This window comes from Triticum urartu, chromosome 2A (genome assembly GCF_056163025.1).
Source record: "Triticum urartu cultivar PI428250 chromosome 2A, HENAU_Tu73, whole genome shotgun sequence".
In the NCBI taxonomy this organism is placed as follows: Eukaryota; Viridiplantae; Streptophyta; class Magnoliopsida; order Poales; family Poaceae; genus Triticum; species Triticum urartu.
In genome coordinates this window covers 555,629,783-555,657,490 of record NC_141874.1, presented here as the reverse complement: position 1 = coordinate 555,657,490, position 27,708 = coordinate 555,629,783, and the positions used below count along the sequence as shown (strand labels likewise).

At 47.1% G+C, this 27,708-nt stretch overlaps 3 protein-coding genes and 1 pseudogene across 3 annotated transcripts; 2 read left to right on the top strand and 2 right to left on the bottom strand.

Moving 5' to 3' along the window:
• The first annotated feature begins 8,602 nt into the window (after positions 1–8,602).
• On the top strand, positions 8,603–10,071 carry LOC147985867 (uncharacterized). Its single transcript, XM_087541769.1, has 3 exons — positions 8,603–8,630; positions 8,895–9,011; positions 9,578–10,071. Exons 1-3 carry the CDS (start codon positions 8,603–8,605, stop codon positions 10,069–10,071), a joined length of 639 nt encoding a protein of 212 aa, XP_087397895.1.
• A 348-nt stretch (positions 10,072–10,419) lies between these two features.
• LOC147985866 (protein FAR1-RELATED SEQUENCE 5 pseudogene) lies at positions 10,420–11,268 on the top strand (annotated as a pseudogene).
• A 12,482-nt stretch (positions 11,269–23,750) lies between these two features.
• LOC125533629 (NAC domain-containing protein 67-like) lies at positions 23,751–24,679 on the bottom strand. Its single transcript, XM_048697008.2, has one exon. The coding sequence runs from the start codon at positions 24,677–24,679 to the stop codon at positions 24,041–24,043; it is 639 nt and encodes a 212-aa protein (XP_048552965.2). The 3' UTR covers positions 23,751–24,040.
• A 636-nt stretch (positions 24,680–25,315) lies between these two features.
• Positions 25,316–26,122, bottom strand: LOC147985865 (uncharacterized). The gene has a single exon (XM_087539952.1). The coding sequence runs from the start codon at positions 26,047–26,049 to the stop codon at positions 25,318–25,320; it is 732 nt and encodes a 243-aa protein (XP_087396078.1). The 5' UTR covers positions 26,050–26,122; the 3' UTR covers positions 25,316–25,317.
• Positions 26,123–27,708: the final 1,586 nt, after the last annotated feature.

Below are 27,708 nucleotides of genomic sequence, written 5' to 3'. Positions count from 1 at the left end.
ATCACATTGCTTTTGGCAGGTAGTAGGAACAGTGTGGACGCAGGAACATAACCAGACTCATCTCTGCTGCTCCTAGCTACAGCTGGTGCATTGGGTATATCTGTTGATTGCTTGCGGGGGCTACGACGCCTCGGTGGAAGACCAGCACGCAAAATAGTCGCCTTAGCAGTATCTGCACCGACAGGAGCTGGAGCTGTTGTGCCAAGACTCTCACCTGCAAATGGCACATCATTATGAACTGCTGCCTCAGCCACTTCTATCGTGGACACAGGAGTGCCACCACGCACGCGCTTGGAATCAGTGTCAGATGACCGGGAATCTTCCTTGCTTAGGTTGGTCTCGGGAGCGTCCACTTCAACGCTTGCTGATGGGGTGGCATGGCTCACAGCAGCATCCTTCATTGCCAGAAGAGTTGGCAATATTTCAGCTGTCCTGGCAGATACCGACTCATCACTCCCCGATGTACGGATGCCTGTTGTCCTAACCTACACATCTGCAACCGACGGAGATGGTCGGCCACTTGCGTTAGAGTTAGTGGGAACAATTGACGGTGCAGCAGCAGTTTTGTCGACTGGCGCCTCATGAACATCTGAGTTGCCCCCTGTTGACAACTTTGAATGAAGGCGTTCGAGTGGGTCCCTAATGATATGCTTGGCCCCGCGTGAAGTAGTCTTCTTCACCCTGCCTCTACTAGTATGCCTCTACTAGACTAGCTTGTTGATCAAAGATGGTTATGTTTCCTAACCATGGACAAAGAGTTGTCATTTGATTAACAGGATCACATCATTAGTTGAATGATCTGATTGACATGACCCATTCCATTAGCTTAGCACCCGATCGTTTAGTATGTTGCTATTGCTTTCTTCATGACTTATACATGTTCCTATGACTATGAGATTATGCAACTCCCGTTTGCCAGAGGAACACTTTGTGTGCTACCAAACGTCACAACGTAACTGGGTGATTATAAAGGAGCTCTACAGGTGTCTCCAAAGGTACATGTTGGGTTGGCGTATTTCGAGATTAGGATTTGTCACTCCGATTGTCGGAGAGGTATCTCTGGGCCCTCTCGGTAATGCACATCACTTAAGCCTTGCAAGCATTGCAACTAATGAGTTAGTTGCGGGATGATGTATTACAGAATGAGTAAAGAGACTTGCCGGTAACGAGATTGAACTAGGTATAGTATACCGACGATCGAATCTCGGGCAAGTAACATACCGATGACAAAGGGAACAACGTATGTTGTTATGCGGTCTGACCGATAAAGATCTTCGTAGAATATGTAGGAGCCAATATGGGCATCCAGGTCCCGCTATTGGTTATTGACCGGAGACGTGTCTCGATCATGTCTACATTGTTCTCGAACCCGTAGGGTCCGCACGCTTAAGGTTACGATGACAGTTATATTATGAGTTTATGCATTTTGATGTACCGAAGGTTGTTCGGAGTCCCGGATGTGATCACGGACATGACGATGAGTCTCGAAATGGTCGAGACATAAAGATTGATATATTGGAAGCCTATGTTTGGATATCGGAAGTGTTCCGGGTGAAATCGGGATTTTACCGGAGTACCGGGAGGTTACCGGAACCCCCCGGGAGCTATATGGGCCTTAATGGGCCTTAGTGGAAGAAGAGGAAAGGCAGCCAGGGCTGGGCCGCGCGCCCCTCCCCCCTAGTCTGAATAGGACAAGGAGAGAGGGGGCCGGCGCCCCCCTCCTTCTCTCTCTCTCTTTTCCCACCTCGCGAATCCTATTCCAACTAGGATTGGGGGAGAAGTCCTACTCCCGGAGGGAGTAGGACTCCTCCTGGCGCGCCCTATGATGGCCGGCCGGCCTCCCCCTCTTGAGCCTTTATATACGGAGGCAGGGGCACCCCAGAGGAATACAAGTTGATCCACGTGATCATATTCTTAGCCGTGTGCGGCGCCCCCTTCCATCATAGTCCTCGATAATATTGTAGCGGTGCTTAGGCGAAGCCCTGCTGCGGTAGTACATCAAGATCGTCACCACGCCATCGTGCTGACGGAACTCTTCCCCGACACTTTGCTGGATCGGAGTCCGGGGATCGTCATCGAGCTGAACGTGTGCTAGAACTCGGAGGTGCCGTAGTTTCGGTGCTTGATTGGTCAGGTCGTGGAGACGTACGACTACATCAACCAAACGCTTCCGTTGTCGATCTACAAAGGTACGTAGATCATACTCTCCCCTCTCGTTGCTATGCATCACCATGATCTTGCGTGAGCGTAGGAAATTTTTGAAATTACTACGAAACCCAACAGTTGCCATGTAGGTACAATAAGAGTTTCCATGTGGCCTAGATAGCAGTTGCCATGTAAAAGCAAGCAGGAGTTGCCATGTAGTTAAAAAGGAAGGAAATCATTTGAAAAAACAGCATTTGCCCATGTGGGGACGATGACAGAAGCCCATGTGGCAAGCTGAACGGATGCATTGAAAAATCAAAAATATAGCACTACGTCAATGAAAGCACATGGAAAACCTACTTCTTGACTGGCTTTCTCAGGTCTGGCAGCACGACAGGATCCCCGATGTTGGACGTCGTCGTACGAGGAGATGACCTGGTGGAAGGGGCGTCACCAGCAATGAGGGCACCTTTGTTCAACCGAGCAGAAACACGGGTTGGCGTTGGTGCCTGTTTCTTCGTAACTGCTCGTCCACTAGTTGTCGCCTCACTGCACGTATAAGATGGAGGAAAACAAGAGGTGGCAATTGTCAGACAGCAAACTCGTTGCCGCGCTTAGCAAAAACAAATGCAAAAACGGATCAGTCTGTTCCAAAAATATAGACAAAACAAAAAACTAAAATTAAAGTCGAACCTCCTCCTAGTAGCTACGGGATCGGTCCTAGACCTCTTGCCAGGAGAACCCTGCCCAACATCCTCTGGAGCCCTCCCCCTCTTTGATGGCAACACCCCCTCGCCTCTCGCAGCCGTATGTTCTTTGACTTTCTCCGGTGGGGGGACATCTCGTGCATCCTTGCCCTTCTTACCACCTGCACGAACTTCCACATGTTCATCAACATCGGTGTCCTGTTGCACGTTCTCCATGTCATCGTCGTCATCCTTGTTGAGACCAGCGTCTCCATCTAGTTCATCTTGTGTGTCAGCAAGCTCTTGGGAACTGTTGTAGTCATACCAGCCACGGCAACCAGTTGGCCGATCTGTCCGTTCTGGGACAAATGTAGTGAACTGCCTCGCAACCGTGTCGCTGTCGGAGCCATTAAGGGACGTCCACCCCTCAACCAACTTCCCGAGCAAGCTGGTCATTCCGGATGCAAACTGCCCAATTAGATGCTCAACGGGTGCCATCTCCTGTGCACGAAACAAGAAGCAGCAATAACCAACCATATTACAGTCACTTGCACGACATCAAAAATAATCCAAGGCAACCATAGATATATATATATATCTTTGATTACCTCAGTAGGGAAAGACAGAGCTGAGTGCACGTCCATCCACTTTCCAAAGTTTTGAGGCCCCCCAAACACGCTGTAGTCTATAGCATGCTTGGCCATCAGCTGGAAAAAACCAAAAAAATAGCTAGGATGTAAGAGAGAGAATGATGAACACTGACTAGCAGTTCATGTGTTGCAAAATACAACAAAAAAAGAAGACGTGAATATAAGTTTCAGCACGAATGACAAAGTTGCCATGTGGAGTGAGACATGGATACCATACTCAGACAGCCATGGCTAACAAAGGTAGTCATCTCTTGTTAACCACAGACGGTTGCCACACGACGATATATTATGCCGCAAAAATTTGTAAGAATGCCGTGTAGAGAAAGAAACCAGAACTAACCTACAGTTTTCCATATTTGGTATTAGTTACCCTGTCTGCAGCAAGCACAGCCTTGACAGCATCGATAGTCCACGTAGAAACAGCAAACTTGTGCGTAGGCGACAGGCCTCCTATCCCAGTGAAATCCACGGTGGACAGATCAAGACAGTCGACGTACATGAGCTGATGTACAGCAATTTTAAAAAGAAAGAAATATCAGTTGCGATCATGGTATTTTGCGAAAAAAACAGGATAATATATGTTCCTACGATCATCAAGTTGAAGTGCACGAAAAAAAGAAAAAGAAGAAGTTGCCATCTATATGTGCTAGTTGCCATCATAGTGTGATGGCAGTTGCCATATTGTCATGATGGCAGTTGCCATATTGTCATGATGGCAGTTGCCATATTGTCATTATGGCAGTTGCCATCTTGTTATGATCAGGTTGCCATGCATGACTAAAAGGTGTTAAAAAGAGTGTTCACAGAAAGGACTGGTAAAAAATTCCATTAAATGCAGTGACAACCCTTCTGGTACATCTTGCTTGAGAATGCATCATGCAGGAAGTCGGCAATGAACTTACACCAATTCATGTTCTTCACATCTTTCAGTTTCGCCTGCACCGCACAAAATTCAGGACAACGAGTTGCCACATCAGAAATCAAATGGAAAAAACATCAAAAAAAACACTGCCAGTGACTAGCTTGCACATGACATCGGAGCAAAAAAATTGAAGGATAAATAATGTAGTAAAGATAGATCATTCACCAGGATGGGGAAGCATTTGTTGCTTGGGCGAAGAGAAGTGGTCGGCGCGAAAACAGCTGAGATGAGTTACATGAGTAGTTTAATCTTAAAAACCTCGCCATGGGTTGTCATGGCCTGCAGCGAATCTCCCAATACAGACGTGTTCGGCATGGATTCCAACCCAGGAAACAAACGGGGGAACAACGCTTCCTCGATCTTGTTATTGACCTCATATGGGACTTTGATTTGTCCACGGGGCACACCCAAAGTGCAGAACACGGATTCCTTGTTCAGCGGCAGTCTTCCACGTCCCAGAATCACAAATTCCCTGGAGGCGGGGTCGTAAATCTCACCAAGCCAGTCGCATACAGGGTTGACTAGATTCGTGCACCGGACATTCATCATAGCCTGCATACCCATCTCAGCAGCAGCTCCCTTCTGATTGTCGGTAAATCTGTCAGTCAATGAAGTCAGTCGTTCCTGGGAGGCCCTGTTGCAAGTACGTTTCTTCTTCGGCAAAAAACAGACAAATGATCAGTTGTTGCCATGTTTTCACTGTCATGAAAATTTAGTTCATGACAGACGACTCCAAGCTCGAGGTGACAACCAATAACATATGCAGAAGGAAGAGAGTGTGTGGACAGTTACCTCGTCGCCCTCTTTTCTCCGTCCAGTTGCCCGATTCTGCTGTGGTGGATCCATGAAATCATCATCATCGTTTTGATGATCGCCGCGAGCCATTCTGCTGAGGTAAGAACATACCAAATTGTCACGGTGGAAATGAAAATGCAGGTAGTAAGCAGTTGCCACCTAGCAGAATGTCCTTGCCGCATGGGCTCGCGTGAAAAATGTCAACTAGTGAATGCAAAAAAAATCACATGAACACGCACGCACCCCCCCTATGATTCTCGAAAACATAAATGTGGCAATTAAGCACATTGGTTACATTTGAAAAAAATGTACAGATCGTAAATGCACTTAAAAACAAAATGTCGAAGTTGCCATGTTAGCACAAGATAGTACGAAAAGCAAGTCAAAAAATCCTCCACTGCAGAAACCTAAGATGTGGCAGCTCACACCCTGTCCTCATACAACAATGACTTGCCATGTGTTTCAATGGCAAAAATGTGCTAGGTTGAAATTGCCATGTTAAAATGCAACACAGAATTCAAAAAAGCAATGAAAAACATCTAATGAACAACCTGAAATTGCCACAGTGTGTTCAGATATCACAAGTCATCATGGCAAAACACGAAAATTGTGTCTGCCGTACAATGAATTTGCCACATTATACTGACTGTAACATGGCAACAAACATGTTGTGTTCAGACAAAAACTTGCCACATGGAAAGCATATATATGGCATTTGACACAGTTGATGTGCAAATTAGTTGCCATGTTATGCAGCCAATTTGCCACATTATCCTGTCTACAACATGGCAACGGCCACAGTGTGTTCATAGTATATTGCCACAACAACATACTATCCAAGTGCCAACAGGCATAGTTGATGTGCAGATTAGTTGCCATCCAGTGCAATTGGTTACTGAAACTGCAGTGACTACCGATTTACTGCACTTTACCATTCCTACAGTGTGGCAACTATCACAATCATTCAGGAAAAATTAGTTGCCACATGGAAAAAGCATGTTTGTGGCAACTATGACAGTCATTCAGGAAATTAGTTGCCGCATGGAAAAGAATGTTTATGGCAACTATCACAGTCATTCAAGAAATTAGTTGCTGCATGGAAAAGCATGTTTGTGGCAACTATCAAATTCATTCAAAAAATTAGTTGCCATACAGTCATGATAGTTACTCAAACCACCACGTTTTCCTTCATACTGCAGTTTGAAAAACAACTAACTAGATCTAGGGTTCAATGGCAACTATAATGACTTGAAATTCATCCCCAAAATTCTCCCCAAACTGATCGCAAATACCAATTCAAAGCAATGCGCAACTATCAAACTGGAAAACAACGGCCCAATCCCAAGGCACAACCATTGTGTGTTTCCGGACAGGCAGAACCACACCGGCAAGACCGCCACCGCGGCGGCGACGAAACTGTCCAGTGCCTCCGAAAACGGCAAGCATAGGACTCCGCCGCCAGCGGGAACATCGGCGCATCGCCAAATCGCCTAAATCTCTACGAATCTCGAGCGAAGCATTGAACACCGAGGTAAGGGGAGAAAAATGCAGGCAATGATTGTGAGAGTGGGAGCGAGCGTTACTTCAATCTGTAGGCGCTCCGGCGAAGCCGCTCCGGTCCAGCGAGCACCACCGACGGCCGCGAACTCCGCCGACTCTTCGCCTCCGCCGTCGCCTTCTCCCCTGGTCTTCTCCCCCAATCGTCCGAAATGCGAAGTGGGTTGTGCGAGTAACTGTGGGGATGAGTAAATGGAACCGTGAGGGGTAGGCGGGCGAAGTGCGCGACGTGTTTGACGTCAACCACGGTCGGCGCGTGGGGTGCGGGCGCATAGCAGTTCCACCGCACGCCCCCGAGTGGCAACCGCTGACCGCGGGGGGCAACCGACGTGCGGGCAAACTATGTCACACACCACACAGGCGCCTTGTCCTACATGGCACAGAAAATCGGCCAGATTGTGCCAAGATTCATGCATATAGTACTGGACGGTGATGGATGCGTGTGGTCGAGATGGTCAACGCCCACACGTGTTATTTCAACACAAGATCATTGTGGTGATGGTCAACTGCCACACGTGTGGTGTATCGGGTAGTTGTGGCACACGTCTCGTGTGGCATGGACAGGAACCAGCCCAAACGATCGCGTCCGGGCGCGCAAAGGCACGGCCCACACGTCTGGTGTGTGGAAACCCCGCCCGCACGTCCAGGCCAGAGGACCCAGCAGCCCGCATGATCCAGCCGTCCCGGCCTCTGATCGATCCCCAATCCCGACTGCCGCCTTCTTCTCCCACCTCCCGAACCCCTACCTCCATCACCGGCCTTCTCTGGTTGCCATGGCAACCAGAGCAGATCTGTAGGGCCTTCCCACCGCAAACCACACCTCTTATCTCCCCCACCCCACCCCCTCCACCCCCCCCCCACCCCCACTCCAACAACGCCCTCCAAAGACGACCAACTAAAAGCAGGTGAATCTCCCGATCTCCCTACTGCTTCTCATCGACGAAGTTGGCAACCAGATCCATCCTACAGGGGTAAAACACTACATAGGTTGTGTGTCTTCACAGTTGCCAAGCAGAAATTTGGAATAAATGGGGGGTGTGAAAATTAATTGCCACTGGTGTCTAAGGTCAGTTGCCACCTATCATTGTCATCAACTGCCACCATGTCAACTTATTGCTTGCCATCCTATTATAGAGGTTGATGCCATCGAATCAAATGGATAGGTAGCACCCAGATTTTAGAAAAGATAGTGGATGTGCATGTCCTACTAGCCATGATATGTTGGTTGCCTACGCATGAAAATGTGATAACACTGACGCGTTAACTTCTGCATGCAAGCAGCACAAGGATACATTTTTTGTAGATTGTTGATGTGTTCTTGTTCATGCAGTGATTGAGAGCACATTGGTAGAAACGAGACGCGGAAAAGAATGAATCACGAAGATGGCGCTGATGCTTGGGGTTCTCAAAGACCAGAAACGCCCCCTTGGGATGCAGCAGAGTACAGTCAACTCATTTCTGCAGGGCCGTTGCTGCCACTACTAGAACAGTATGCAGGCATTGGTATGATGCGTGATAACAAAAGAAAAGAACATTTGCCATGTTCGCGATGATGAAGATGACATTGTACTTATGTCCTACACTGTCATTTTTTCGCAGGTTCTTATGACCAAAACACACTCAGGGGGGCTCCGTGGCAAGTTCAGTCACAGGGCGCTAACACTGACAAATGTACGGGCAGCCAACTTCAACTAGCTAATATGGCTAATCAAGTTAACGCATACGAAAAAGAACACATACTGGTCTGGACATGAAAAATAAACTTGCAAAGGTTGGCAAAAGACTCACGAGTTATGTCGGGGGAAAACGCAAAGCCTTCATGCAGCACGTGGCAGCAGGCAGCACCCATGTACCTGCCATCGACGTCATACACAGGTGAGTCCGTGAAAAGTGAAGTTGCGGACGGTGAATTAGCAGAAGGAGCATAGTTGACAATTGCAGTTGCCATGACTAGACAACTGCAATTGCCATGAATTAATAACTGCAGTTGTCATCCCTGGACAACTGTTGTTGCCCTCCCTGGACAACTGTAGTTGCCATGGAGGAACAACTGCAGTTGCCATGCCAGGACAACTGCAGTTGCCATGCCAGCACAAACTGCAGTTGCCATGTATTGACCAACTACTACGATGCTTACAGGTTATTACGGTGGTGGTACCCCGGCAAACGTCTCGTGGCAAGCTTCACAGATTGCAGATAGAGCACGTCAATTTGGTGTGACAGACCACACAAGATGGGCACATGCAGCACAACAAGGTAAGGAAAAAATTGAACCACAAAAGAGCACTACATTTGTTTTTGTGGCAAAAATAGCACGTGATGAAAAATAAGATTTGTATCAATGATGGTGGACACAATCAAGCATAAAACGCTAACAAGTGGTTGTGTGCAATGAGTTGTATATTATCTTTGGAAATTTGCCCACTGCTAGAAGCATGTGTGCAGTGCTAATGGTTGATCGCATTTGCCTAGTGAGCTCAAGCCTAGAATGCAAAGCTTTGATGCTAGAACACACTGGTTGCCATCTATTGGTAGCAGTATTTGCCATATATGCAGGACTGCAGTTGCCATGCATATAGAATCCAAGTTTCCATACTAAAAAGGAGCTGGTTGTCGTGCATTGGCAAACAATATTTGCCATGTTTGTTGGACTGTAGCTGCCATGACTAGACAACTACAGTTGCCATGCATGTCCACACGCAGACTCACGGCTTGCTGTTTGAATGATGTCATGCCAAATCACTTGAAGTTGATGTGATCCGTTACAATATACATGTTATTCAAGCAAAATATTACGCTCTTACCTGTTTTCTCTATTACAGGGCCTACAACTACAGTGAACAGCGGCGCGGGGACATCTACTGCGGGGTGCTCTAAGCGCACGGAAGACACGTTCCACCAGCCAGCCAACAAGCATGCTGCAAACAATGCTGAGTCAGAGTCGGAAATGGCAATCATTCTAGCAATGCCGACAGGCACCCCTTTGAACACAAGTAATGGCAACATTGAAGTAGATGAAACTGCCGCCGATACTGAAGTGAATGATGAAACTGATGACGAAGCACAAGGGGATGAAGATGGTGGGCAATCGGAGATCATGGTACCTCAGCCACCGTACGTTGGGCAGAGATTTGAATCGTTCGCAGAAGCAAAGGAATTCTACCAAACATATGCAAAGTTCCATGGGTTTGCAGTCAACACCGAATACCATAGGAAAATTAAGAAAACTAACGAGTACAGCAGAGGTGAGATGAGGTGCCACAAGGCACGAAGGAACAAGAAGGGAAAAGGTGTTGCACCTATTGTTCTGGAATGAAAGAGAGGTATCATTCTCAAGACCGAATGCCCTGTCCGGTGTAAGCTAAACGTAGATGGAGCACAGTGGGTGGTCACTGAATATTTTGACAAGCACAACCACAAACTCATAAATAAGTTCGACCTGGTAAAATTTCTAACCGCCCACAGAGGATTCACCCCCCTCGAGAAGAAATTCATAAAGCTGCTACATGATTGTAACGTCGGTCCATCGAGAATGGTCCAGATACTATCACTCATCCACAGCAAAAAAGGGACTCTGAGTAGCATGCCCTACATACTAGCTGACGTCACAAACCTAAAGGCAAAGTAACATAGAGAGAGCAAGTTGGCTGACATAGAGGCCACAATGGCCTACTTCGATGAGAAAGCGAAGGAAGATCCAGATTTCTTCTACAGGATAAGGTTGGACGATGAGGACCGTGTCAGGAACATGTATTGGGTGGATGGTGCTACAAGGAGAGCCTACAAACATTTCCGAGATTGCATTTCATTCGACGCGACGTATCTCACTAATATGTACAAGATGCCATGTGCTCCATTCATAGGAATAAATAACCACAATCAGTCGTTGCAGTTCGGATGCGTGCTCGTTCGGAATGAAGACACGGATGGGTACGTTTGGCTGTTCAAGACCTTCTTGGAGTGCATGGATGGACTTGCTCCGATGAACATAATAACATACCAGGATTTTAGCATGCGTGCAGGCATAGAGGAGGTCTTTCCATTGGCAGTGCACAGGCACTGCAGGTGGCACATTATAAAGAAGGCTGAGGAGAGGCTAGGACCGTTCTTTGCTGACCTCCCAGAGTTGCACAAGGCATTCGAGCTGTGCGTGGACCACAGCTTGACGGTAGAGGAGTTTGAAAGGAGCTGGATGGCCATGATTGAAACATATCAAGTCACAGACAATGAGACTCTTGCTATCCTATGGGAGAAGCGAATGTACTGGGTGCCGGCCTACTTCATGCAGTGCTTCTTCCCGTTTCTGCAGACTACGCAGCACAGCGAGGGGTTCAATGCTGTTTTGAAGCGGTACATGAGCTCTGGCAACTCATTGCTACAGTTTGCCAAGCAGTACACAGCTTTGCAACAAAAAATACTGGGATCTGAGCTACAGCAAGAAGCGAACACGGCGCTAAAGCAGCCAAAATTTCTAACGTATTTACCGATGGAGAGGCAAATGAGCAAGATATGAACCAACAAGATCTTTAACAAGTAAGTCAGTTGCGTTACAAGTCTTATTTGCGCAAAGCACGAAGGCAGTAGGTGCCATATAGAATGCAATGCAGTTGCCATGATATGTGGTTGCCATGTTTTATGAAATACTGTTTGCCATGCTTACTCAGCTGTAGTTGCCATGTTCAATGGAAATTCTGTTTGCCATGCTTACCCGGATGCAGTTTCCATGTTCAATGAAATGCAGTTGCCATGTTTTAATGCACCGTACTTCCATTGCGCATGATGGTATGCGAATGCCAATGTCAACTAAAAAATGTTATGTTGTTGCCATATCTACTGAAATGCAATTGCCATGTTTACTAAAAATGCAACTGCCATGTTTGCTGAAATGCAATTGCCATTGTTTACTCAACTGTAGTTGTCATGTTTAATAAAATGCAGTTGCCATGTTTTATGCAATGTGCTTCCATTGGGAATGTTGTTGTGGAAATGACGATGCCTAGTTGAAAAATGTTATGCAATTGCCATGTTTAATGTACTGCAGTTGCCATGTCTAATGTACTAGAGTTGCCATGTCTTATGTACTATATTTGCCATGTTCAAGGTACTATATTTGCCATGTTCAATGTACTATAATTGCCATGTTCAAACAAAATGTATTTCTATTTCCATGACAACATAATGTGCTACAAAAAAAGAGCGCATGATAGTTTAACAGAAAACACACAAAACTTGTAGATTCCAAGAAGAAATAAAGCGTGCCAGCATGTTCACGGCTTTCCAGGTGGACGAACATACGTTCAAGGTGTGTTCTATTTTGGGCATATCAGATTCAGAACCTGAAGACCCGGACAAAGAAAGGAACTACTTCGTGAAAGCCTTGATCGGCCAAGGCGAATACTACTGCCAATGCTGTAAGTTTGAACGGGACGGCATTGTGTACTGTCACATACTAAAAGTAATGGACATGAACGCTGTGACACGGATGCCCCGCCATTTCATAAGGTGGTGATGGACTTGGGACGCTGACGACGCGTTGGCGCCGCAGACAACAAACGCAGTTCTGGCTGTGCATGATGAGAGACCTGAGTCAACCATGGAAGCCGTGAGGCACGTTGTGCTGACAAAGAACTATGCTGAGCTAATTGATGAAGCATGCAAGAGTGATGAGACAGCGAGAGTCGCAGAAAAACACAGGAAGGCCCTGAAAAGAGAGCTTGATGAGATCAAGAAGAGGAAAGTTGAGGAAGCCTTACACAGGTTCCCCCGCACATCAAGTGTGCCTTCGTCCACGGGGCCATCATCTGAAAACTCGGAGATAGGATCTGGAACAGCAAGCACACAAACCCAGGTCAGGAACCCGCCCCATTCCATCACAAAGGGGCGGCCAAAAGAGATAAGGTACAAATCGGGATTGGAGATTCAAGCAAAACACAAGAAAACGAAGAAAGGGACGGGCAATCCGTAAGCAAAAATTGGGGCGCTGTGACATGGTCCTTGGGGACATTTTGTTTTGTAACCTAGATGTTGTGAATTTTTTCTAGAAATGGGAGACTGACTCTTGAGGGGCATCAGAAGTTGCAGGAAAATGCATTGAATAGGTAACTGCAGTTGCCAGGTTGTGTGTGCTTGATCTGCCATGTTATATGTGTTTAATCTGCCATGCTATTTTTTACTAAATATGACATGATATTTTATACTGAATCTATCATGGTAAATATACTGGGTCTGCCATGTTAATTATACTCAATCCACCATGTCAAGTATACTGGATCTGCCATCTTGTTTATGCTGAATCTGCCGTGTTCTTTGTACTGAATCTGCCCTGTTAGCTGTACTGAAAAATGCCATGTTATTTGTAATGACTCTACATCACGTATATTTTCATGATAATTCGACACGCTTTAGTCACACAGTTGTGTTGTGTGCAATATATGGGAAACAAAGTTGAAAAAGCGTAACGTGCATCAACCGCAGAAAAGGTTACGGCTACATGATCAAAACTACCATGGAAGCCGGTGCAGTTAGCAATGAAAAAGAAGAAGCAAAACATCCAAATGAAAAAATAATGATGACTTTTAATAACCATGTCTGATGAACTACAGTTGCCATGTTTTAGAACATAGTGCACGCATTCGAAGCAGCAACCTGGTGGTGCAAACGATGAAACCACAATAATAATGATAAACATAAAACGTATCTACTATCACGCCTGAAATAGGTTCACATCCACACAAAATATTACAAAAAATATTCAAATGCCACTCACGAACCACCACTGCGTACTAGGCTACTCGGGGTTGCAGTCATAGAATAGCACACGGACATAGTTTTTGAGAAGAACAAAAGGTAGTACCTTACATTCCTCGGCAACAGAATGTAAGGTATGCGTCCGGTGTGTAATGCCACGTGATCACTTGTACTTCTTGATGACTTTCTTGACAGCTTCCTCCATGAACTCACGTGCTTTGGACCGCTTGTTGAAATCTTCATTCGTCAACCAGTTCCATGTGTAAAATTTCCGGAGCTCAACGACCGTTGCAGCATTGACATCGGGAACAAGTCTACCTTCCCACTTTGCAAGGTATTCCAACATGTGAAAGCCACAGTCCGTCCTGCACAAGAAAAAGAGTCAGGTGAACTCGCAAAAAGGATAGACATAGCAATGATAAAATTAAATTCATATGTAACAACAAAGAGGGGTGGGATTGATGTAAATGGCACATGAAGGGGGGTAGGAAATTACGTGTTCCCTTGTTTCGTAGTCGCCACGTACTCAATCAGGAAATGTCTGATCTGGACCTTTGAGTTTTCGTAGTGACAGTTCCATGTCTCTTTGACGTTGTTGATGAAGAATTCAGCATGCGAAGTAAGGTCTGCATCAGCTGCCAAATGCATTGAATCAAGCACCTCAAAGCATTGGTTCTTCAGGTCAAGAAAGATCATGTAGTGGTGACCACACTTGTCGTGTGGGTCGTGTGGTGCAAGCTCTTGGAACATGGGGAACATGACCTGCATCTAAAAGTGAAGGAAATGAGAAGCAGAGTTCACATGAAGAACAGCAGAGGGACAAAAAAAAATTAGAATCACATAGAATGTTTAGTTATAGTGGGTAGTTGAAAGAAAGTCACCGTCCATGTATGAACAAAATTTGTCGTGTATTTTACTTTGAAGTTGCCACATAGTTTACACGGGGTGCAAAAATCAAAAAGTCAGTTTGCACGGCAGTTGATGCCGCATGAAACATTTGCCACATAAACAGAGTGCAGATAATGGCAAAAAACCATACCATGTGAAAAAAAGTGCAAACAGGGAAGGAGTACTCACATATTTCTTCAGTGTGAGCTTGAATTGACCGTGTTGAGCAAAATTCTTCCTCTGGATTTTGTGGTGGAAGTCACCATCCCATATTTTGCAGGTCACACTGTAATGCATGATTGTTTTGTCGGGACACATATCCATATGCTTGTTGATGTAGTCAATCCCGCATGCAACTACATTCGTCGACATTTTACCGTTTGGCCTCACGGACTCGGCAAGATCACCCAGGTCGACGTACGTCACTTCGCATTGAATGACCTTGGTTCTGTCCAAACATGAGCTGTATGAAATGATATAACATGAAAGAATCATGTCTACTAAGTAAAAAAGGAAGAACTAAAATGTAAGCGGACCATATATAGAAAGTCGAAAAAAATATGAATGGTAGAAAGAGCAAAGCAAAATGTGGTCATTACGCTTTCAGCTCCTTCATGTGCTTGCTGCTGGCCCTCGCATTTCCAAATCGCTTGACAATATCGTACAGATGGGTCTGTTCCTTTGTGGCCCTGACTTCGGGCTCGTAGTCTTCCGCGGGAGGTGGGTGAACTACCCTCTGCTGCCTCACAGAACCAGGGGTGGCACTCCTAATGGTATCCTCAGATACCGTATCTGCAGGCACATTGGAACTTGATTACCACTGACCTTGTGAGGACCTCCTCTGCAATGCTGCCTCCTCGATCCTACGGTAACATTCATCAAGTGACGGTGAAATCTCCTCAGGGGTGCCTGCAAGGATCAAAAAAAGTGGGTTAGGATACCTGGAAAACAAAACAAATGGAATGTGAAAAGATAGGGTGCTTGATGTGAAATGTAGGTACAAAAAGTAGGGAGTTGCCATGTGGAGGCAAATCCAGTTGCCATGTGACAGCAACTACAGTTGCCATGTTGTGTCAACTCCAGTTGCCATGTGCTTGCCGAATGGAAAATGTAGCATGGAAACAAAAATACAGGTGACATGGTGCAGCAAATCCAGTTGCCATGTGTATTGCACTGTAGTTGCCATGTGACAACAACTACAGTTGCCATGTGATTGCTGAATGTAAAATGCAGCATGCAGCAAAAAAATGTAGGTGACATGGTGCAGCAAATCCAGTTGCCATGTCCTCACATAATAGTTGCCATCACAAGTGAGAAACCCAAAAAATGCTTGGGGAAAATTCAGACTACACAGATGTATACAGGAAAATGATAAGCACATAAGAAATGTACCTTGGACGATCGGCTCTACGAACTTGATAGCCTTCCTGCCCTCGACCATTGGCTGCGCCATCATTGCGGGCATGCCTCCCGGGAAAGCAAAGGAAACTGACATAGGATCTGGCACCACTAGTTGATCTTGACTGATGCCAAGGCTGAAGCTCGGTGGGGTGAAGGCCATTGGGTGCCTCTCATGCCTACTGGCCGGACCGCGAACAACTTGCGGGGCAGAATCCAAGGATGAAAGATCAACAAACATATATGAATCGGTCGCTACATAATGATCGGGCTTATTTGTAGGGCGGGGCGTGTTGTCAGCGGTATCAGCCGCAACTTCCTTGACAATGTTCTTGTTTGGGCTGTAGGGGACACCAACATTGACTGGGAGCCTGGAAGTGTGCAGATTTAAGCTGGGGATTTCCACTGTGGGTAAAGGCGTAGTCTGCTCTGGATGTTCACCTGCATCACTCGTGCCCGGCTTGACACCTGCATCAGTTGTGCTTCGGTCTTCCGGTTTCTCCATCACATTGCTTTTGGCAGGTGGCAGGAACAGTGTGGACGCCGGAACATAACCAGACTCATCTCTGCTGCTCGTAGCTACAGCTGGTGCGTTGGGTATGTCTGTTGATTACTTGCGGGGCCTACGACGCCTCGGTGGAAGACCAGCACGCGAAACAGTCGCCTTAGCAGTATCTGCACCGACAGGAGCTGGAGTTGTTGTGCCAAGACTCTCACCTGCAGATGGCACATCATTATGAACTGCCGCCTCAGCCACTTCTGTCGTGGAAACAGGAGTGCCACCACACACGCGCTTGGAATCAGTGTCAGATGAGCGGGAATCTTCCTTGCTTAGGTTGGTCTCAGGAGCGTCCACTTCAACGCTTGCTGATGGGGTGGCATGGCTCACAGCAGCATCCTTCATTGCCAGAAGAGTTGGCAATATTTCAGCTGTCCTGGCAGATACCGACTCGTCACTCCCCGATGTACGGATGCCTATTGTTCTAACCTGCACATCTGCAACAGGCGGAGATGGTCGGCCACTTGCGTCAGAGTTAGTGGGAACAGTTGACGGTGCAGCAGCAGTTTTGTCGACTGGCGCCTCATGAACATCTGAGTTGCCCCCTGTTGACAACTTTGAATGAAGGCGTTCGAGTGGGTCCCTAATGATATGCTTGGCCCCGCATGAAGTAGTCTTCTTCACCCTGCAAAAAAGAAAGCATGTGAAAAAGGTATTAAAAATGAACAAAAAATATTTGCCATGGTATAAAATCTAAAAAAATGAAAAAAAAAAGGTGGAAAAGTTGGTAGTTGCCATGTAAGGGGAATATGAGTTGCCATGTGGCATAGTTAGCAGTTGCCATGCAAATCCAGCAAGAGTTGCCATGCTAGCCAACTTGAAGAATGATAAAAATGTCTGATCTGCCAGGAATGTAATTTCAAAACTAGGTACGGGATGAGCACACTAGCCAATGGAAAGATGGCAGTTGCCATGTAGGTACAATAAGAGTTGCCATCTGGCCTAGATAGCAGATGCCATGTAAAAACAAGCAGGAGTTGCCATGCAGTTAAAAAGGAAGGAAATCATTTGAAAAAACAGCAGTTGCCCATGTGGGGACGATGACAGAAGCCCGTGTGGCAAGCTGAACGGATGCATTGAAAAATCAAAAATATAGCACTACGTCAATGAAAGCACATGGAAAACCTACTTCTTGACTGGCTTTCTCAGGTCTAGCAGCACAACAGGATCCCCGGTGTTGGACGTCGTCGTACGAGGAGATGACCTGGTGGAAGGGGTTTCACCAGCAATGGGGACACCTTTGTTCAACCGAGCAGAAACGCGGGTTGGCGTTGGTGTTCTTCGTAACTGCTCGTCCACCAGCTGTCGCCTCTCTGCACGTATAATATGGAGGAAAACAAGAGGTGGCAATTGTCACACAGCAAACTCGTTGCTGTGCTTAGCAAAAACAAATGCAAAAAGGGATCAGTCTGTTCAAAAATATAGACAAAACAAAAAACTAAAATTAAAGTCGAACCTCCTCCTGGCAGCTACGTGATCGGTCCTAGACCTCTTGTCAGGAGAACCCTGCCCAACATCCTCTGGAGCCCTCCCCCTCTTTGATGGCAACACCCCCCGCCTCTCGCAGTCGTATGTTCTTTAACTTTCTCCGGTGGGGGGACATCTTGTGCATCATTGCCCTTCTTACCACCTGCACGAACTTCAACATGTTCATCATCATTGGTGTCCTGTTGCATGTTCTCCATGTCATCGTCGTCATCCTTGCTGAGACCAGCGTCTCCATCTAGTTCATCTTGTGTGTCAGCAAGCTCTTGGGAACTGTTGTAGTCATACCGGCCACGGCAACCAGTTGGCCGATTTGTCCGTTCTGGGACAAATGTAGTGAACTGCCTCGCAACCGCATCGCTATCGGAGCCATTAAGGGACGTCCACCCCTCAACCAACTTCCCGAGGAAGACGGTCATTCCGGATGCAAACTGCCCAATTGGATGCTCAACAGGTGCACTCACCTATGCACGAAACAAGAAGCAGCAATAACCAACCATATTATAGTCACTTGCACGACATCAAAAATAATCCAAGGCAGCCATAGATATATATCTTTGATTACCTCAGTACGGCAAGACGAAGCTGAGTGCATGTCCATCCACTTTCCAAAGTTTTGAGGCCCCCCAAACACGTTGTAGTCTATAGCATGCTTGGCCATCAGCTGGAAAAACCAAAAAAATAGCTAGGATGTAAGAGAGAGAATGATGAACACTGACTAGCAGTTCATGTGTTGCAAAATACAACAAAAAAAGAAGACGCGAATATAAGTTTTAGCACGAATGACAGAGTTGCCATGTGGAGTGAGACATGGATACCATACTCAGACAGCCATGGCTAACAAAGGTAGTCATCTCTTGTTAACCACACACGGTTGCCACACGACGATATGTTATGCCGCAAAAATTTGTAAGAATGTCGTGTAGAGAAAGAAACCAGAACTAACCTGCAGTTTTCCATATTTGGTATCAGTTACCCTGTCTGCAGCAAGCACAGCCTTGACAGCATCGATAGTCCACACAGAAACAGCAAACTTGTGCGTAGGCGGCGGGCCTCCTGTCCTAGTGAAATCCACGGTGGACAAATCAAGACAGACGACGTACATGAGGTGATGTACAACAATTTTAAAAAGAAAGAAGTATCAGTTGCGATCATGGTATTTTGCGAAAAAACAGGATAATATATGTTCCTACGATCATCAAGTTGAAGTGCATGAAAAAAAGAAAAAGAAGAAGTTGCCATCTATATGTGCTAGTTGCCATCATAGTGTGATGGCAGTTGCCATGTTGTCATGATGGCAGTTGCCATCATAGTATGATGGCAGTTGCCATATTGTCATGATGGCAGTTGCCATATTGTCATGATCAGGTTGCCATGCTTGAATAAAAGGTGTTAAAAAGAGTGCTCACAGAAAGGGCTAGTAAAAAATACCATTAAATGCAGTCAACAACCCTTCTGGTACATCTTACTTGAGAATGCATCATGCAGGAAGTCGGCAATGAACTTACACCAATTCATGTTCTTCACATCTTTCAGTTTCGCCTGCACCGCACAAAATTCAGGACAACGAGTTGCCGCATCAGAAATCAAATGGAAAAAACATCAAAAAACACTGGCAGTGACTAGCTTGCACATGACATCGGAGCAAAAAAATGAAGGAAAAATAATGTAGTAAAGATAGATCATTCACCAGGATGGGGAAGCATTTGTTTCTTGGGCGAAGAGAAGTGGTCGGCGCGAAAACAGCTGAGATGAGGTACATGAGTAGTTTCATCTTAAAAACCTCGCCATGGGTTGTCATGGCCTGCAGCGAATCTGCCAGTACAGACATGTTCGGCATGGATTCCAACCCAGGAAACAAACTGGGGAACAACGCTTCCTCGATCTTGTTATTAACCTCATACGGGACATTGATTTGTCCACGGGGCACACCCAAAGTGCAGAATACGGATTCCTCGTTCAACGGCAGTCTTCCACGTCCCGGAATCACAAATTCCCTGGAGGCAGGGTCGTAAATCTCACCAAGCCATACGCATACAAGGTTGGCTAGATTCGTGCACCGGACATTCATCATAGCCTGCATACCCATCTCAGCAGCAGCTCCCTTCTGATCGTCGGTAAATCTGTCAGTCAATGAAGTCAGTCGTTCCTGGGAGGCTCTGTTGCGAGTACGTTTCTTCTTCTGCAAAAAAACAGAAAAATGATCAGTTGTTGCCATGTTTTCACTGTCATGAACATTTAGTTCATGACAGACGACTGCAAGCTCGAGGTGGCAACCAATAACATATGCAGGAGGAAGAGGGTGTGTGGACAGTTACCTCGTCGCCCTCTTTTCTCCGTCCAGTTGCCCGATTTTGTTGTGGTGGATCCATGAAATCATCATCATTGTTTTGATGATCGCCACGAGCCATTCTGCTGAGGTAAGAACAGACCAAATTGTCATGGTGGAAATGAAAATGCAGGAAGTAAGCAGTTGCCACCTAACAGAATGTCCTTGCCACATGGGCTCGAGTGAAAAATGTCAACTAGTGAATGCAAAAAAATCACACGAACACGCACGCACCCCCCCCCCTATGATTGTTGAAAACATAAATGTGGCAATTAAGCACATTGGTTACATTTGAAAAAAATGTACAGATCGTAAATGCACTTAAAACAAAATGTTGAAGTTGCCATGTTAGCACAAGATAGTACGAAAAGAAAGTCACAAAATCCTCCACTGCAGAAACCTAAGATGTGGCAGCTCACACCCTGTCCTCATACAACAATGACTTGCCATGTGTTTCAATGGCAAAAAATGTGCTAGGTTGAAATTGCCATGTTAAAATGCAACACAGAATTCAAAAAAGCGATGAAAAACATCTAATGAACAACCTGAAATTGCCACAGTGTGTTCAGATATCACAAGTCATCATGGCAAAACACGAAAATTGTGTCTGCCGTACAATGAATTTGCCACATTATACTGACTGTAACATGGCAACAGACATGCTGTGTTCAGACAAAAACTTGCCACATGGAAAGCATATATATGGCATCTGACACAGTTGATGTGCAAATTAGTTGCCATGTTATGTAGCCAATTTGCCACATTATCCTGTCTACAACATGGCAACGGCCACAGTGTGTTCATAGTCTATTGCCACAAGAATATACTATCCAAGTGGCAACAGGCATAGTTGATGTGCAGATTAGCTGCCATCCAGTGCAATTGGTTAGTGAAACTGCAGTGACTACCGATTTACTGCACTTTACCATTCCTACAGTGTGGCAACTATCACAATCATTCAGGAAAAATTAGTTGCCACATGGAAAAAGCATGTTTGTGGCAACTATGACAGTCATTCAGGAAATTAGTTACCGCATGGAAAAGAATGTTTATGGCAACTATCACAGTCATTCAAGAAATTAGTTGCCGCATGGAAAAGCATGTTTGTGGCAACTATCACAGTCATTCAGAAAATTAGTTGCCATATAGTCATGATAGTTACTCAAACCACCACGTTTGCCTTCATACCGCAGTTTGAAAAACAACTAACTAGATCTAGGGTTCAATGGCAACTATAATGACTTGAAATTCATCCCCAAAATTCTCCTCGAACTGATCGCAAATACCAATTTGAAGCAATGCGCAACTATCAGACCGGAAAACAACGGCCCAATCCCAAGGCACAACCAGTGTGTGTCTCCGGACAGGCAGAACCACACCGGCGAGACCGCCACCGCGGCGGCGACGAAACTGCCCAGTGCCACCGAAAACGGCAAGCATAGGACTCCCCGCCGGCGGGAACGCCGGCGCATCGCCAAATCGCCTGAATCTCTACGAATCTCGAGCGAAGCATCAAACACCGAGGGAAGGGGAGAAAAATGCAGGCAATGATTGTGAGAGTGGGAGCGAGCATTACCGTCAATCTGTAGGCGCTCCGACGAAACCGCTCTGGTCCGGCGAGCACCACCGACGGCCGCGAACTCCGTCGACTCTTCCGCCTCCGCCGTCGCCTTCTCCCCTAGTCTTCTCCTCCAATCATCTGAAATGCGAAGTGGGTTGTGCGAGTAACTATGGGGATGAGTAAATGGAACCGTGAGGGGTAGGCGGGCGAAGTGCGCGACGTGTTTGACGTCAACCACGGTCGGCACGTGGCGTGCGGGCGCATAGCAGTTCCACCGCACGGCCCCGAGTGGCAACCGCTGATCGCGGGGGGGGGGGGGGCAACCAACGTGCGGGCGAACTATGTCACACACCATACAGGCGCCTTGTCCTACGTGGCACAGAAAATCGGCCAGATTGTGCCAAGATTCGTGCATATAATACTGGACGGTGATGGATGCGTGTGGTCGAGATGGTCAACGCCCACACGTGTGGGCGTTAACATTTCTGATTGTTTTTTAGTGATTTCAATTCCTCGTAACTGGTATTGTTGATGTTTGTCAACATGAAATATCATCTTGGTGATGCCTCAAATTTTCATGCAAGTATGGACAGATTTCAGGTTGTGTCCTCTCTTTTCTCTTAATGGGAAGTTGTGTCCTCTTACAATGCAAGATTTCCATATTGCTAATTTTTTTATGTGTGATTTACTCGACTCTTCCTATTTTGATGCCTATTTCTTTAACTAGGAATGTAGTATGGAGGACCAAAATGCTTCTTGGGAAAGTAGCCGGAGCAAGAACTAAAATGAGTCCCTTGTGTTGGGTATGTGTAGCTCCACTTATATTAAATTACGAGTCCCACTTCATGACATCTCCAATATTTGTCTTCTGTCAGTTTTAGTTGCCCGTGATGCTTGGTTTATTTTTACTTTTTAGTAGTGTGTAATTTTTGTTTGTGAACGTTAGGATGATATTATTTTTCTCCTCCTCGGTGAGTTTATTATTATTTGTCTTATACCTCAATGAAATAAATACGAGTTCTTAATTCTTCTTCCACTTGATCATATATGCATCTGCTCAATTGAATGAAATCATGTTCCATCTTCTCAACAATGGCTTGCTTGTGTGAAACTGCTACACATGAGTAACCATGGTTGTGGAGGTAAGGTTTGGTGTGACGGTGGCATGTAACAAGAAGATCAAGTGGAGAGAGACCTAGAAGATGGTAAAAGTGAGGAGCTAAAAGATGGTTAGTAGTAATTGAAAAGGGAAGCTGCTGAAAGCTTGAAAGCATTTATGATCTCAGAAAAGTATTTAGACACATTATTGGTTGGGCTTAAAAATGTTGAATAAAGAATTTTGTATTCGGTATGTAGCCCTCGTTTCGAAATAAAGGACCGTAGTGAGGATCAATTCCGGATAAGCGAGTCGGTGTAGGGACAGTGGCTGATGATTCTAAAGGTGATTTCTAACTACAAGATGACTTTATTTGAAAACGAAATCCAAATATCAACAAAAAAATGAATGGAATGTCTTATCAGTATTTTCTTATGATGACCTGGTCGAGAGAGTACGAAACATCGGTGTAAAAGATTGAGTGGGATGGTTATAGTAAGGGGTGAATCAAAGCCCGCCCGGTAGGGATGCCTCTCACACTTCTGGGAGATCATCTTTTCTTTCAGAATCTTGCTATTTATTTTTGGTATCATGACATAAACTCTCCTTTTCTTGTGCTCTTTATCTTATTATTTGCAAATGATTCGGGTTTCTCATGCCAAAGCAAAGTAAGGCAAATTGTACCAAATCTGAATTATAATGATTAGGCATCCTTCGGATTTTCTTGTTAGTTTTTTTTATATTGTCTTGTTAGCCTTCATGCCTTATAGCTTGTTCATATAAGTATAGAAGTACAAAAACATGTAGTGCAATCATGGAAGCGATAGGGACATGCAACTGCCAACCCCTTTTCTGATGTCATGCATCTACCTTTCTTTCTCATCACAATCACAACAACAACCACCGAAGAAGAGTGATTTAATCGCAAAGAATTTGACAAACCGTCCAATGTCCATGAGCATATTTACAGTTATGTTGGACACATTTGGTATTGAATCACTAGATTATGTATGCCCCATTGCGGCATTTATCTAGTTCAAAGAAAAATACCGTGGCTGCAAAACTAATTACAATGGGAACCTAATTACTACTTATACTACTCTTTTCGATTCATATTACTTGTGGCTCAATTCGTATGATTCTACTGGTTTCTGCAATTCTGGAACCCAATCAATCAGTCACAAAACCCGTGGCCGCGTCTCACGGCCGTCCCAAGTCTCAACTAGACCCATCGAGCGCGCTTCCTCGCCTGCTCCTCGCCGGGGTAGCCGGCTTCCTCGTCCGCGCTGCGGTACCTGGAGCTGGAGCCCGCGCTCCCGTCATCGCTGGAGCGGGCAGACGGCGGAGGGACCGCCGGCTTCGTGAAGACCTTGCGGACCACGCAGTCCATGTTCGCCTCGGGGCCGGGCCGCGCGCAGCGGAAGGCGGCGCCGCCCTTGTTGAGCCGGTACTCCGCCATCAGCCACGGCGTCCGCGCCCATACCCCGTCGCCGCCCCGCCACGCGACGTAGTACGCGAGCCTGCGCCTGAAGGCGACCGCCTCCCCACCGGTCCCGCCGCGGTACGCCTTCTCGGGACCGTAAGGGATCCAGCACCCGCCCGGCGCCGGGGCCCTCTCCCCGGCGGGGTGCGCCGCGAAGAAGTAGCCCCACACCTCGCCGCTCTCCCGCCGGTGGCTGCGGCTGAAGGGGAGCTCATCCGGGGCCGCGGAGAAGACGTCCACGCCCTCCGCCACCAAGCCCGGGGTGACGTAGCCGCCCAGTGCCTTGGGGGCGAGGTAGTGCTGAATGAGCTCCCGGGCCTTGGGTCTGAACACGTAGCCCAGCGGCAGGCTCGGCACGGGCGGAGGCGCCATTGCCATGACGGGCTGCCCACGGAATCTGCTTAGAAGTAGAGGGGGAGGGAGGTTAGTTGGATTTGGGGGGAGAAGAAGGTTTCGACCGGTTGGAATGATGCGACGGGAGATTCAGGATCCGGGGGCTGTATTTATAGACATGGGATCGCGTCATGGCAGGAGAGGTTGTAGAAGCAGAGCACAATGCTGTAGAGATTAACACCAGTTTGGCTCGCCAATCCAATTTCCATTTATCAATGGAACGCACGGCTGACGCTAATGTTCAGGCTTCAGATCATGCGTAAATCCAGACATACGAGTTACTACTGCAGCTTCTGTTTGTACTAACCCAAATTCGCAGCATCATGTTAACCCAAATTCAGGCTTCAGATAATGTTCAGGCCTCAGATCATGCTAACCCAAATCCGCGGCATCATGTTAACCCAAATTCAGGTTTCAGATAATGCTAACCCAAATTCGCAGCATCATGTTAACCCAAATTCACGCTTCAGATAATGCTAATCCAAATTCGCAGCATCATGTTGACCCAAATTCAGGCTTCAGATCATGCTAACCCAAATTCAGGCTTCAGATAATGTTCAGGCTTCAGATCATGCGAACCCAAATTCGCAGCATCTACTAGCGCCTCCCGTGCTACGGTGCTACTACCGCAGCTTCTGTTTCTTCTTCTTGTCCTGCCGCTGTGTCAGGTCGTCCTCCGTGCACGCAGCGGCGGCAACCGGATCGTCCACCTCCATCTCCTCCGCTTCGTCATCCTCGTCCTCGTCCTCGTCGTCGCCCTCGTCGTCGCTCAGCGGCTCCTCCACGTCGTTGTACACCTTCCAGGCCACCAGGTTCTTGGCGACGGGGTGGAACGCGACGCCGCGGTAGGCCGCGGCGCCCTCGTTGAGGCGGAACTCCTTCATCCGCCACGCCGTCAGCTTGCCGTCCTCGCCGTGGAACGCGAAGCGGCACCGGTACCCGAGCACGTCCCCGTCCGCGTCGGCGTACGCCTTCTCCTCGTCGTAGCGCACCCACAGCCCTCCCGGCACGACCCGGACGTAGCTGCCCGGGCCGCCCGATGCCGCGGCCGCGGGCCGCGTCGTGAAGAAGTGGCCCCAGACCTTGCCGCTGGCGCCCCGGTTGCAGCGGTGGAAGGGGAGCGCCTCCGGGCGGGTGCCGTACACGTCGACGTCGTCGGGGATGACGTCCATGATCTCGAGGTTTGGGAGGCGGCCGCGGATCGCCTTGGGGGCGAGGTAGGTCCGGACGAGGCAGCGACCGTTGGGGTCGAAGCGCATGCCTCCGTAGAGCTCCGACATGTGCCGCGGCTTCGACGGCATCGGCGGCCGAGGCAGCGAGGGCGAGGCCTGCTGCTGCTCCCGCTGATTCGCCATGGCGGACGGGTGATTGTGAGATCAGGCCAACGGTTGTGGATTTGTTGACCGTTGTTGCTGGGGGGAAGGCGTATTTGTACTCTGGGCTTTCGGTAGGTCGGTGACTCGGTGGTGCCTTTCCGAGCTGGGTGCTGGGAAGCGGAAGGATTGTTTGGGTATTCTTCGTTGGATTTGGCTTCACCGTCAGATGTTCATTTGTGTCAGAGCATCTCTAACAGGGTCACAAAAACTGCTCCGCGACGCAAAAATTTAGGTTTTTTGGACGCGGAACAGCTTCAATAGAAGCTATAAAATAGTGCACACGCAAAAAAGGTTTGGGCACGCGTTAAAAGGCGCTATCAGAAGCTGCAAATTTGGAGCGTCGGATTGCGCGCACTTCATAATTTACACTATATGTTTTTTGGACGCGCGTTTTTGGGCATCTGCTAAACCAATGTTGGATTCGGCGCGCTAAAAGTGCTACAATGGCGCACTAAAAGTATTTTACCGCGCGAAACTTTTGTGCGCCTGTTGAAGATGCTCTTAGTAGTACTAATGTCTTCCAATGATGCTCCCAGTGCTAGTAGTGTTAGTTTATCCTCTTTATTTGGAACCACAGTATGGTCAGAAAAATAAAGGATATTTACATTTCTACCCCTAACTTAAATCAATTACTTAAATTTGCTCCTAATTTTAGTCGTGCTCAGTTTGCCTCTGTTCCATTTGATGGTGGTGTACAAATGTGCTTCCGTCTAGTCAAAGTCCTTTGACCATCATGGTGATATTTCCAGGATAGTTTTGACCATCCTTACATGTGAGACCCAACAGAAACAAAAAAAAAGAGAGAAAACAACATGCGGCTTACAGATGGGACCCACCTAAAAAAAGCTCTCCCCCTCCCTCTTTCTAGACGTTGCGCGTCGGGTGGTTAAAGGTGTTAGGGAACGTAGTATTTCAAAAAAAAATCATACGATCACGCAAGATCTATCTAGGAGAAGCGTAGCAATGAGCGAGGAGAGCGTGTCCACGTACCCTCATAGACCGAAAGCGGAAGCGTTTAGTAACGCGGTTGATGTAGTCGAACATCTTCACGATCCAATCGATCCAAGTACCGAACGTACGGCACCTCCGTGTTCAGCACACGTTCAGCACGATGACGCCCCTCGAGCTCTTGATCCAGTTGAGGATGAGGGAGAGTTCCGTCAGCACGACGGCGTGGCGACAGTGATGATGAAGTTACTGACGCAGGGCTTCGCCTAAGCACTACGACGATATGACCGAGGTGTTAACTGTAGAGGGGGGCGCCGCACACGGCTAGAAACAATTGATGTGTGCTCTAGGGGTGCCCTCCCCACGTATATAAAGGAGGGAGAGGGAGGGAGGCAGCCTAGGGCGCGCCCAAGTAGGAGGAATCCTACTTGGGCCCCTAGTCCAATGTGCCCCCCCCCCCCCCCCCGCCATATTTGGACAAGGAGGAATGAAGGAGGGGGGTGTTGGAAATATGCCCTAGAGGCAATAATAAAAGCATTATTATTATATTTCCTTGTTCATGATAATTGTCTTTATTCATGCTATAATTGTGTTATCCGGAAATCGTAATACATGTGTGAATAACAGACACCAACATGTCCCTAGTAAGCCTCTAGTTGACTAGCTCGTTGATCAACAGATAGTCATGGT

What these genes read in the sequence shown, in the direction of transcription:
- LOC147985865 (XM_087539952.1), bottom strand. Translation starts at nt 26,049, where the DNA reads ATGGCGAATCAGCGGGAGCAGCAGCAGGCCTCGCCCTCGCTGCCTCGG.
- LOC125533629 (XM_048697008.2), bottom strand. Translation starts at nt 24,679, where the DNA reads ATGGCAATGGCGCCTCCGCCCGTGCCGAGCCTGCCGCTGGGCTACGTG.
- LOC147985867 (XM_087541769.1), top strand. Translation starts at nt 8,603, where the DNA reads ATGTACCTGCCATCGACGTCATACACAG. An exon ending in GCCATCGACGTCATACACAG is followed by an intron (nt 8,631 to 8,894) that starts GTGAGTCCGTGA and finishes CGATGCTTACAG; the next exon opens with GTTATTACGGTGGTGGTACC. An exon ending in GGCACATGCAGCACAACAAG is followed by an intron (nt 9,012 to 9,577) that starts GTAAGGAAAAAA and finishes TCTCTATTACAG; the next exon opens with GGCCTACAACTACAGTGAAC.